The sequence below is a fragment of the Pyxicephalus adspersus genome, chromosome 10 (assembly GCF_032062135.1).
Source record: "Pyxicephalus adspersus chromosome 10, UCB_Pads_2.0, whole genome shotgun sequence".
Taxonomy (NCBI): domain Eukaryota; kingdom Metazoa; phylum Chordata; class Amphibia; order Anura; family Pyxicephalidae; genus Pyxicephalus; species Pyxicephalus adspersus.
In genome coordinates, this window is record NC_092867.1 from 40,570,726 (window position 1) to 40,583,037 (window position 12,312).

The following is a 12,312-nucleotide window of genomic DNA, read 5'->3' on the forward strand; positions in this document are numbered from 1 at the left end:
TTTTTCATTTTTACCTAAAAAGGGGGGGCTGTCTTATTTGATGGCCCTGCCTTATCATCGGGGAAACACGGTAGTAGGTCTATGTCTAAATTAGGGCCACTATGAATTAAATAACATTTATTTTAACTATTATATGCCTATTAATAGCCTGTCTTTTCTATATCGCTTTTAATGCATACATTTTCAAACCTCTGGATTGGCAACGATACCCTTTCATTGACCTAATTAGGAGTTATCTTTTGAAACCCCTCTCTATTACACACACATATATAATATATATATATATCTCAATGTATTTATCAATTATAAAGTAGTAGAAGCAGTTAGAAGTAGTTAGAAGCAGCTCCAGATTCTCCAGCTCTGGACATCTTGGTACTTTGTTAAACAGACTATAAGCCTCACTGCCTGTAGAATGGGTATTACAATCCATACCAGAGATGACATGCACACAATTATTATGCTATTAGATGCCGCCCAAGCTTTGTGTAGTTTTCTTATATGAAGATACAACCAACATATAATCTGGGGTATGGGTGATCGTTTTAGAAGAACATATCTACATAGATATTACCTACAGAGAAGATTTTACGTGAATTACTGAGGACTACTTCCTGATTGTTATTTGCTCAAACCATTAGCCCCAAATCAGGTGATGTGGAAGATAACGTGTGAGGCTTGACCGCCCAAACCCCAGCACCTCACCCTTTCTCCTACCACATCTGAATTCACTCCATGGACACTGAAGAGAAAAAAAGATTGTAAGCCTGGCACCCAGATAGGCTTGCTAGGGGCAGTCAGTGCCCTGGAATACTGAGATAAGTATAAGGACATTAAAAATCAGGTAAACAGAACTGAGAACCACAGGATATCTGAAGCTCCATCTATCACTGCTGAGCCAGTGTAACTCGTTTTAAAAAGCCGGGCAATGTATAAATTAGCATTGAGAGGCAAATACTGAGAAAGTACTTCTGGACAGCAGGATGCTTGGAGTCTGGGACTATATCCTGCTGGCATAATTTTAAACATATTTGTCTTTTAATGTCAATCTGTTTTTTGCGCAGCAAACTGAATTTTCAAACTTTAAGGCAAACCTGTTAATCAAAGATAATTAGGAAAGCAAGTCCATAGTTGTAAAGGAGAAAGAACACCGAATACACCACGGAGCTCTGTCTATGTGAACTGGTCCCCAGCAAGCTGCTGGGAAACCAACACTTGTAGGGGTGGTGATCTCCCGGTCCCTCCTATTAATCTTCAATTTGCTGCCATCTTCTGACATTAGTGAGCAAGCAGGAGAGAGCAGGGCAATATGTCAGAACATTGAATAGTGTGGTAAGATTTCTGTTTGGCCTTTACAAGTATATGGGCTTGCATCATTCTAAGTTGCCGGGGTTTATGACAAGTTTGTCCGTCCCCTGTAGAAGAAAAACATTATCATTGTCTCTGTCCCCCTCTCTCAGTCTCCTGACTGATGCAGTTTGTAAATGACCCATATTGCTAATTAATAGGTAGACTCAGACAAATGAGATTTTATGGAACTGAAGGGTATATAACAATTCTATTCTGGTCCTAAGTGCATCTGTAAAAGCTTCTCTCATGGCATTACAGGGTCATGTTTGGGTACAATGACAAACATTTGTGTACTGTAAGTAGGCCAAGACAGCTAGGAGTGAGCAATGTGCTAAAGTTTTGCAGCTTTCTCCTTTTGGCTGTCCCAATGATGTAGATGTTCTAAGTAAGGTATAAAATATCTGCTGCATAAACCTTACAAACCGTTATAGATTATAAGGATTTGTTTTCTTCATGAACCTCTTCCGCCGGCGTAAATAGGGAACGCCCCCCCCAAAGGGAAATCTATCTCCTCCGCAATGCATACGGAGGAAAGGGATTTCCCTTCCGGGAGCGTTACTGGTGGGGGCGGAATCATTGGGGCAGGACTCGAGAGAGAGTCCGGCCTAGTGTGCTCCTGCCCACCCCTGAAATGACCTAGTGGCCACAAAAGTTTGCCTACCTCTGCTCTAGCTAGTCACTGTGCCCATGAAATGCTGGCTAATAAATAACACAGTTACATTCAAGACAGTTGCAGAGTAGGTAAAAAGACAAACAATACTGAAATGGCACCATGCAGATATTTAGTAGGGTTTACTTCATCACCAAGCTGTGAATATTGTAACCACAAGGAGAAAGACTTGTCACTAGGAGCCATCTAAGGCTCTTGTAGGTGGAGAACCATAAATTTGTTTCTGCCAAGTGAGTAAAATATAGGGGGAATAGCAGTACACTGCAATACACAGAACATTTTTAATGACATTGATTGTCAAAAGAACTTCTAAAAACCAAATTAACATTATCACTCACAAGAACCTTCGGAAATATTTACAGCTATATTAGCTAGGGACTAAAAACACAACATCCCTCATCTCCTACAAGATATCCACAAGAGTTTTTTAATGGGTTACTAAAAAAAATAAAAAAAAAATAAAAGTGAGATCTCATATAGTAACTGCATTCATTAAAATTCATGGGGCCCGATTTATTAAAGCTCTCCAAGGCTGGAGAGGATACACTTTCATCAGTGAAGCTGGGTGATCCAGCAAACGTGGAATGGATCTGATTCAGTATTTAAAACATTTCCTTGCAAATAGCAAATCACTAATTACTTAAGTCCATTTCAGGTTTGCTGGATCACCCAGCTTCACTGATAAAAGTGTATTTTCCCCAGCCCTTGAGAGCTTTAATAAATCAGATCCATTGTCTCTTTCGGTTTATTTTTGTAGGAAAGAATGCACTTGGAGATACAAAACTGAATCTCAAAAAGATGACCATGAACCATCTTACATAAAACAATTTGATGCCATTTTTGGTATGAACAAGATAAAGCATAGAATAGGTTAAATACCTGTGAAGGATTTCTTGGGTGAGCTGTGCAGCCTATTGCCATCCTCCTTGTTAGCATTTTTCTCTTTTAGTCCTTGCAATGTGCTGTCAAAAGAGAAGAACCTGCAAGACAGGGTAGTTTCGGCAGCAATGGTGTGGTCGGTCTTGCTGTTTTCTTCAAATGGGGATGAATTTTCAGAAACCGAAACCCCCAAACGATCTTGAGTCTGCTGACCTGCACTCTTGGGTTGTGAGATATTTTTCGAAGATACGGGCTTTGACTCCTCATCGCTATCAAATCCAAATGGATCCTCTGTAGGGTCTTCCTCATCTATTTTAGGCTTTTTATGGGTTTCAGGGACATCTGGTTTGTGGTTCTGTCTCTTCTGACCTACTTTGGCCACAAATGTGGTCTCTCCCCACTTCGTACTAAGAGTGGTTCGTTTATTGGAGAAAACTTCATCAAACTTAGAGCTTCCATTTCCACCTTTGCGGCTGTATGTTTTCCCAAATCTGGACGTCATGTTGAATCCTGTTTCATATTCTCTGAGGGAACACAAAACATTGGATTTATTACAAAATGTGCAATTACAGCTAGTATGATTTTGACAAAGCATAGGCAAGGTATATCTAAAGACAAAACTTTTTTTTTACATTCTTGATAGGATACAAGTGAGTGAAATCTGCTGTCAGTTCTGTGTCTTGGAAAGGAGATTTCCTTTCTAATTCTGCCTTGTAGACTCAACAGAAAACAAGAACATTCTGGAAGGTGCAAGATTTTTGCCCAACACTACTAACACAAAAAAATAGCAAATTTGCATTATTTAAAATAGTTCCCCCATTGGAAAAATAATCTCCTAATGGAACCTCCCTTTCATTCTTTCATCGCTGATCAGGACAATATGGGAGAGTGAATCTCCCGAACCTCAGTTTTCTTGAATAGTTGCTGCAATTACATAGTAAGGTGCATAAATCACACTGCCCCGATGACTCAGGCATACTCTCTGACTACATACTACTAACTTTTTTTCTCAACTTGCCAATATAGATTTTGTTGCATGCCTGTGATCAAACCTCACCACAAAGACACCATGCATTTCATCCAGCTAGGTAGTCACTTAGATGATGTAACATGGGAGTTTAATTTTAGAAAGATAAAGTAGAAGATGGAATATAAATGGCTCTATGCACAGGAGTGAAGTAGAATAGATGTTGTTCAGACAGGTGAAATGATCCAGTAAGTGCACTCCGAAAATATCAGATATGTGGATTTGCATAGAATCAGGCATGGTCAGACATCTTATAATGGGTAAGAGGACAATGTCTCATAACCAGATGGATTGTCCAGAGCTTGCAGAGACAACCAGCTGTTTGTGACATGACAAGTGTTCTCCCCAGCACTTTTACCTGGCTGTTTTTGGGTGGTTATTGAAAACTTAGGCCACAATATAGGGGTGACCACCTGCCAACAGCTTCCTCCAATCCATTTTATAAAAATAGTCATCAGCATTCTTGGTAGAATGCTGATGACTATGGACTATAATGGCTGTTTCAAACCTATTGTGGAAAACACAGCAAACTGTGCACCTAAAGATGGCAAACTGCTCCGCAGGTAACACATGTGCAAGCTGTTTCCAACGCTTGAATAAGTTTTAGGCTCCAAACAAGGCAAAATAAATGGGACTGGGGAAATGCCTTCTGCTTGCAGCAGACAGATCTCTTTCTTATAGACTACTCCTAGTCATTTAGCTGAAGCTCGATAACAGATCAAAAAATGCTCACCACAGTTCTTGTAATATTAGGGACTGAAAATAAAGATATCTTCAGGCTGATATTTCAGTGCTTTGGTTTACAATTGTTCTGGTACCTAACAAAAATCCGAAAGTGCTGCGGGACACAGCTTATATTAGAATGTCATTATACATCAAGAGATGTTACCCTAATTGGAATTCTAGAAAAACATAATTCCAGCACACATGTAATCTATTCCCAGGTACAAATACCTCAGATTTAATAATAACCCTCTCAAACCTGATGGAAATCCCTGCAAGCTGCTCCCAAAATGTCAGAACTCAGTGTTGTGGTTTTACATTGGTGGATAATAAAGATTATATATTATCAAATTGTGTTTGATATACAATTGTACCAAACTAAATTATCAGGCTATGTACAGGTCATGTTCAGACTGAAACAGGCTGATAGAATAAAATGGTTACATACAGATACACAGCGTAATGGTAGACATTTAGTAAAACATAGATATTCAGAAATTCCTTTATTGGTATGGACATGGAGAACCTATATGGCTGCCATTGCTGAAAATGCTGGCTACCTGGCTGTCTTTGGAACACAGAACAGTATGTAGTAAAACAGGTACGTCTTTTCTTGATCCATGCCAACCATCCACATATATTCCCGAGAGAAAAAACAATAATTCTGTACTTCTTATGATTCACATAAAACTAATTGCTTAGTAAAAGACAAACCGCTTTATGTGGAACTAAACAAGTTAAAAGCTGTGACCAGACAGAGGATAGACATTGCCCCCTGCAAGAAAATAACCTAACCCACCTGATTGCAATTTTTTTTTAGTACACGCATCTGTCCACGCTTTGTCATTGGCACTGCCACCTTCACCTGGAACTTTGGTTATCTTTATTGGCCAGGCTGGAACAATGTAACTCCCACACAGAGACATGGGAGCTCAGGATAACTGGCACTGGTCAGTAAGGCTGGGTCCACGCGTGCAATGGTTCTCGTCCAATAATCGGCTCAGGGCCGACATAAGACGAAAATCAGGAGTGTGTACAGCACTGGTCGTCCATCGTCCAAACGACAGTCCTGGCCGATCCATGGACAATGGTAAAGAAAGTGAAGGGGGAAAGAGAGCGCAGCAGGGTGCCGCTCCGTCGTTCTCCCCCTCCCCTCTCAATAGAGCAGAATGTTGCTGTATGTGTACAGCACTCGTTCATGCATCGTGCAGTCATTAGTCGTTGAAAAGGATCATGAAAGATCCTTTTCAACGACAAATATTGCATGTGTGTGCATAGCCTAAGCTGCATATGCACAGCTCAGTGTACTTTGAAGAAAAGATTGTGAACAGGCAGATATCACCTGTCTATTCTGCAATATTAAACCTGCCTGATCACAATGGTTTCCTAATCAAAAGTTTAATTCCACTTTACAGGTAAACATCACTTATATACCATATACTCATATACCAATCTTTGACACGTATAACAGATCTGATATATGTACTGCTTCTGTGTATTAAAGCATAACAGCAATTATGTACAGAAGTACAACTACCTGCGGGACCCCCTAACTAGTATGTGGGATGCAGAGATCTGGTCACTGCAGCACGGGGCCTCTCCAATCCATGCTAAGAAATGCAAACAATGTCATTTGTTTATCCAAACACACTGGGAGGTTGACAGGAGATGGAGCTTGTGATGGGCAGGGGTGGGAATTCTTCCAACATCACCAACTGCCCCCGCCATGAGATGCCCCACCTCCTGTCAACCTCCTACATTAGGGTAGACAGAAGTGACCCTGTAAACATAGGAGGGTTGCTCGGCCACAGTGGTCAGAGACGGATGCCAAGTTGAAATCACTGACTTGTAGCGCTTTCATGCTACTGTTTCAGTAGACATACCTCATATAGCTGCCTGTATTTAGTGGTAACTACAAGCATTCATAACACGTTATCCAGAAACACTGAAGTATTATGTAAAATTTCATCACCATTTCCTGACACCACATACCTCCAGCATGACCAGATATGAGGAATGATAAACACCATACCAGTAACACATTGAATACAACACATGAATTACTTTGGAGGAAGTCAACCTTGTTCTAGTCTGATGTTTATTATTATTATTAATATTATTATTAAACAGGATTTATATAGCGCCAACATATTACGCAGCGCTGTACATTAAATAGGGATTGCAAATGACAGACTAATACAGACAGTGATACAGGAGGAGAGAACCCTGCCCCGAAGAGCTTACAATGTTTATAAGGTTTTGTCATACAGCTCTCACCATTCATCACATTAGTGTATGTTTATTTTCTGTATAGCTCTCCTTTGTATAGCACAGTGCCCAGAGAGTCAATGGCACCACATAAATCAACAGGAATGTCTAAGCCTAAAGCCAAATGCAGAAGAAATCTATAAAGACCTCTATCATAGACATACTGAGGGCCGCCTTTCCCCAAATGTGAGAACTCTAACTGAACTTAGCTTAGATATGTGCAAGGGATAGTCACATTATGGTGTGGTCACCCCTTACTGGACACCGGATTTCAATTGCTAGGTGTCCAGGAACAGCAGCAAGTGATTAGGACGGGTTTCTGGATGTTAAACACCTGAAAAGGCTAGAGGAGCAGTGTTCTGGTGTTATCTTGCACTGGAACTAGAGGGATAAAAGAAATACAATATTTGTACTCTTCAAAAATGTTTTTCACACACAGAAAAATAGCTTAGCGCAAAGGTCGGCAAACTTCGGCCACATACGGCCTAGTCAGTAGTCCGTTCCGGCCTAACTCCCCCCTGGTGGATCGGCCTTATATCAGCCGGCAGGGGTCGGCAACCCGCGGCTCCTGAGCCTCCTTGTTATGGCTCCCTTTCTTATTTACGGAGGCTTGCGTTAACATTTCCGCTGGCAGGAAAAGGGGGCAATGCATACGGAGGAGAGGGATTTCTCTTCAGGAGCGTTCCTGGTGGGGGGTGGACCCATCAGCACAGGACTCGAGACAGTCCGGCCTAGTGTGCCTTCTTGACCTCCTGAAATGGCCTAGTAGCCAAAAAGTTTGCTGACCCCTGGCTTAACAGGTATCTGGAAAGTGTCCCTATTCAAGTCTATGAAAACAGTTAAACACCTCAGAACTTATCAAACCTTAGAGGTGGTGTCTGGGCACAGCTTGGAAAACTGCAACCAAACAGTACTACCAGTCTGTTCCAATGACAAAAGCTTGCTGGTTTCTACAGATTTTCTAAATGGTGAACAGCAAGGAAAAGCTTAAATGCCCATAAGATTTATGTGGTGCCATCAGCTCTCTGGGCACTGTGCAATACAAACATTTTATACAATGGCCATCTGAGGGCCCAACACCCCCAGCTCCTCTTCTACACTGAACAAACCCATGGCACCAACTATCACAAATTCTCCTTCTAATCTGAGCAAGACTTAACCAGAACATCCTCAGCCCCCCCACTACTTCCAGATCCTCTTTTAGTTCCCCCCCACTACTTCCAGCTCCACATTTAGTTTGTGCAAACCCATGTCAGGGCACCGATTACCCCCAATCACTTTTCTAGTCTAAACAAGCCCTCAGGAGGACCTCGGCCCCTCTTCAAAGCTGAGCAGACCCACATGAAGGCAACTCTGACCCCAAGGAGCTCTTCTAGTCTGCAGAACATACAGAGGTCTCTATGCCCCCAAGTCCTCTTCTAAATTGAACTAACGTATATGAGGGAACTAGCTGTTCCCAACTCCTTTTCTACTCTGTACAAGCATTGATGGGGACACCAATAGCACCTCTTCTAATCTAAAAAAATCATATACAAGGGCACCCGCTGCCCCCAATTCTCCTGCTTTGAGAAAGCCTTCATGGGGACATCTTCAGCCCCTCGGCAAGACAACAGGCCCACGTGAAGGTACCCACTGCCGCCAGCTGCTCTTATCATCTGAGCAAACCCTATAATGGCACTCACTGTCTCCATCCCCTCTCCTACTTTCAGCAAACCTTCATGAGGACATCCTCGGCCCCTCTTCCAGTCTCACACTGACCTGATGCAGGATATCACTGCTTGGATGCATCAGCTAACATAGGGATGAATGGGATTGTGAATGACACACACAGAGCTGGCCAGGAAGATCGGACAAGCAGCCAGGTGACCCGGGCAGCAACATTGGTGAAGAATCATGAAGACTTCCAAACAAAGCCTGCACCTGGTATCAGACACAGTGACAACACTGTCACTTGGGGCGGCACGGTGGCTCAGTGTTTAGCACACCGGCATTTGCAGCGTTAGGTTCCAGGTTCAGATCTCGGCCGGGACACTATCCAGTGCTCAACCCATACATTTTTTCAAGTTGTAGGCGGATGGGCGCCCCTGTATTGTGACCCAACTCATCAGTAACCTCCCAAAAAAAGCCAGATGGCTGCTGAAAAGTGCTGGGTGGTGCGCCCAGCTAAATGGGGCTGGGGAGAACACTGCTATTTGCACGGAGTTTGTATGTTCTCCCCATGTTTGCGTGGGTTTCCTTCGGGTACTCCAGTTTCCTCTCACATCCTAAAAACATGCAGTTAGGTTAATTAGCTACACTGAAAAATTGACCTTAGCCTGTATTAAAGACATGTGACTATAAGTAGGGACATTAGATTGTGAGCCCCTTTGAGGGACAGCTAGTGACATGACTATGGACTTTGTACAGCGCTGCATAACATGTTGGTGCTATAAAAATACTGTATAATAAAAACACCACACAGCACAGGAAACAGAAATATAATACACAAAACACTGCCTCCCCTCATTCTATATCTGGAGGATTTTCACAGACCATCCACATATATTTACCAATAATTACATACAAGTTATCTCATGTAAACATTAAAAACAGATCCAAACCAAAGCAAAGTCTGTTTTTCTTTACAAACACATAAACGATCACTTCCTGTCTGTATGCACACAATCCTGCGTCTGCGGCACATCATTCTGACTGTGACAACGTGCGCCATGTGATGTGAAGAGATGACAACACAAATGTCAGCCGGTTGTCACTCCATAACAGGAAGACATGATTGATTTTATAAGATTCGTATTGCGGTGTCCCCACCTCCTCCATTGGTCATTGTTGTCACTCCACAGTAGAAAACTCAATGCAATAGGGACACTGACAGCAGTGATAACAGTCTAAGAGAGGATTTCTTCTCACTTCCTGTTATCTCTTACACACAGGAAGTGATGGGAAATGTCAGCAATGCCCTGGATCAATCAGAAAATAAAATCAGCAAACATTCTGGCTTCAGATATACTTTAGGGATCGGATTGTACACATTATATATTACACACTCATCCCCCATCACCGTGGTCAGCCCATACAATGTCCCCATGTGATCGTACAATCAGATTGCTCGGTGTATGCTGGGCTCCCCAACACATCTATAGGCCTGTACACAAACTTAGTCCTGGCTGTCCCCAGGCACAGAGCTGACCCAGCCTTCCGGGCACTACAAGAGGACGGAAGGCTCAGCTAGGCCTCGGTAAAGTTTGCAGAACTGAGCGGAGACAAACTTCCCAGAAGTCCGGCCTGCCATGGCGCACAGCCGGGACCCCCTGACCATCCTGTACACAAGTCACCCCCTGCATAACTCACACGGTCTAATCCCCCGGGGCTCCTCCACTCCACCGGTGCCCGCCGTCACCAGCAACCCAGGTCCGGAGATTCCGGAGGAGGGAGACGGCAGAGGAAATATCCGGCTGTTTTTATTTAAACAGGGCCCGGGAACATCCCTCCGCCATATGCCCCCCTTCCGTCACTACGCTCACACAGCGCCCGGCCAGCCAATCAGCGGGCGGCTTACTCAGCCATTAGCCAGCGGGACGCACTACGCATGTGCCACCGAGGGCGGGGAGCCGCTGATGACGCACTACGGTGCTCGAAGAGATCTAGACGCCTAGTGCGCAAACACGGAAATCGCTTAGCATTCTGGGAGTTGTAGTTTCCTGTCAAAGCTTCCTTCCTGCTTTGTCACCTGTGGCTGCTCATAAAGAGTCATACACAGAGCTGTACTGGCAGCAATAAAAGAACAACACAGTGACAGCATAGAAACCCTGTGCACGTCATAAAAACACCAATAGTAAAGATAACCTATCTCCTCACAATATATACATCTTTATGTATGTTAAAGAGGCCCTGTCATTTCTAACACGTCTTAAAGAGACCCTGAAATTATTATTAATATTAATATTAAACAGGATTTATATAGCACCAACATATTACGCAGCGCTGTACATTAAATAGGGCAGATACAGACAGTGATACAGGAGGAGAGGACCCTGCCCAGAAGAGCCTACAATCCTTTGCACATGATAAAGAGGCCCTGTCATTATCGTATAGTGTTTCAGTGTAATTCTCAATATTATCTGACCCCCTCGGGCCCTGCACCGGCTGTTGCTCCCGGCAATAACTCCCTTACAATGGGGCTCCTCCAGCACTACAAGGGTTACATATATCATTTATGTTTATGTCCAATAATAACAAAGTAGTTTTTGGAACCACTGTTAAGAATCACATCCTTACAGACAGACGAAAAGATCATTGGTGTCAGAAAAACTGACTAATTGCTGAGGGAACCCCTAACAACCTCCAGAGGATCCCTGGCCTAGGCAAAATAATTTGGTAAAGTCATCATAGTACGGTCCCCCCTAAACCCAGACACCCACCGAATACAAAGTACCAACTTCTCCAGCACATCAGACAGGGCAGGACCTTAGCTACCTATAGAGGATGCATCGGGCTTTAGAAGAAAGGAACTACGGGCACATCTGGGTATTGGGGTCCCCCAAGGTACACTGTAATGATGGATACTGAACAGCACCTGTTGGCCCTTAGTCTGCAGTTCTAAGGTTGTTTCCAGTGATAGATGAATGAACAAGTGCTGTACACCGAGCACTATTCTGTTCTATGGAAAGCGAGCGGCGTCACAGTGTTCTCCCCCATAGGAGTGCACAGCAGTCAGATGTCAATCAATCCACCCTGGTGGCATGATGAGCGACATTAGGAGACCGATGTGCACATGCCAGATTTTCCGGTGAGAATCATCTGACCTGTGTACAAAGCTTTATTCTTACTGTTAGGGAAGTGGAACCACAACACTAATTTCACAATATGATCATTTCCTCTCTATAAATGCAAATATTCAGTAATTTCCACCCATTTAGATTGGGCTGATCCCATGCTGATTGTGTATTCTATATACTGTATGTATATCTATCAGTTTTACAGAGCATTGAAAGCTACAGAGTGAATGTGTTCACCTATTTTAATATTTTGAGATATACACACATTTTCCTATTAAATGCACTTATAGGAAATGTGTACATCCTGGGTAAAACATGGGTGAATCCTAGGTGAAAACATTTATAAATAGACCCCTATGATTTCTTTAAAGTATTTCATAGATTGGAATGCTTTGGTTGTGATTGGGGTGAACCTTTAGGTTCGATACAGTCCTTAGAGGATGGTGGGATGTGAATGTAAAGTCCAACATCTACTAGGGCTAAAGATCTGAGCCACAAATTTGTCAGGTCTGTCTACTAAGATGACAAGTTATGTGAATGGTGGGGAAACACCAGGGAAGTGAATGGTGCACTAGGCTGCCTGCACTAGAATATCATTGAAGGAAATCTATAGACTGGGACAG

General features: G+C 43.0%; 1 protein-coding gene across 1 annotated transcript in view; it reads right to left on the minus strand.

The window, feature by feature from the left end:
* Positions 1 to 8,004, minus strand: part of WAPL (WAPL cohesin release factor) — a 56,095-nt gene extending 48,091 nt beyond the window's left edge. The window contains 2 exon segments of the mRNA XM_072423173.1: positions 2,897 to 3,420; positions 5,446 to 8,004. Of these exon segments, the coding sequence (XP_072279274.1) occupies positions 2,897 to 3,398 (502 nt within the window). The 5' untranslated portion in view covers positions 3,399 to 3,420; positions 5,446 to 8,004.
* Between the last annotated feature and the right edge of the window lie 4,308 nt (positions 8,005 to 12,312).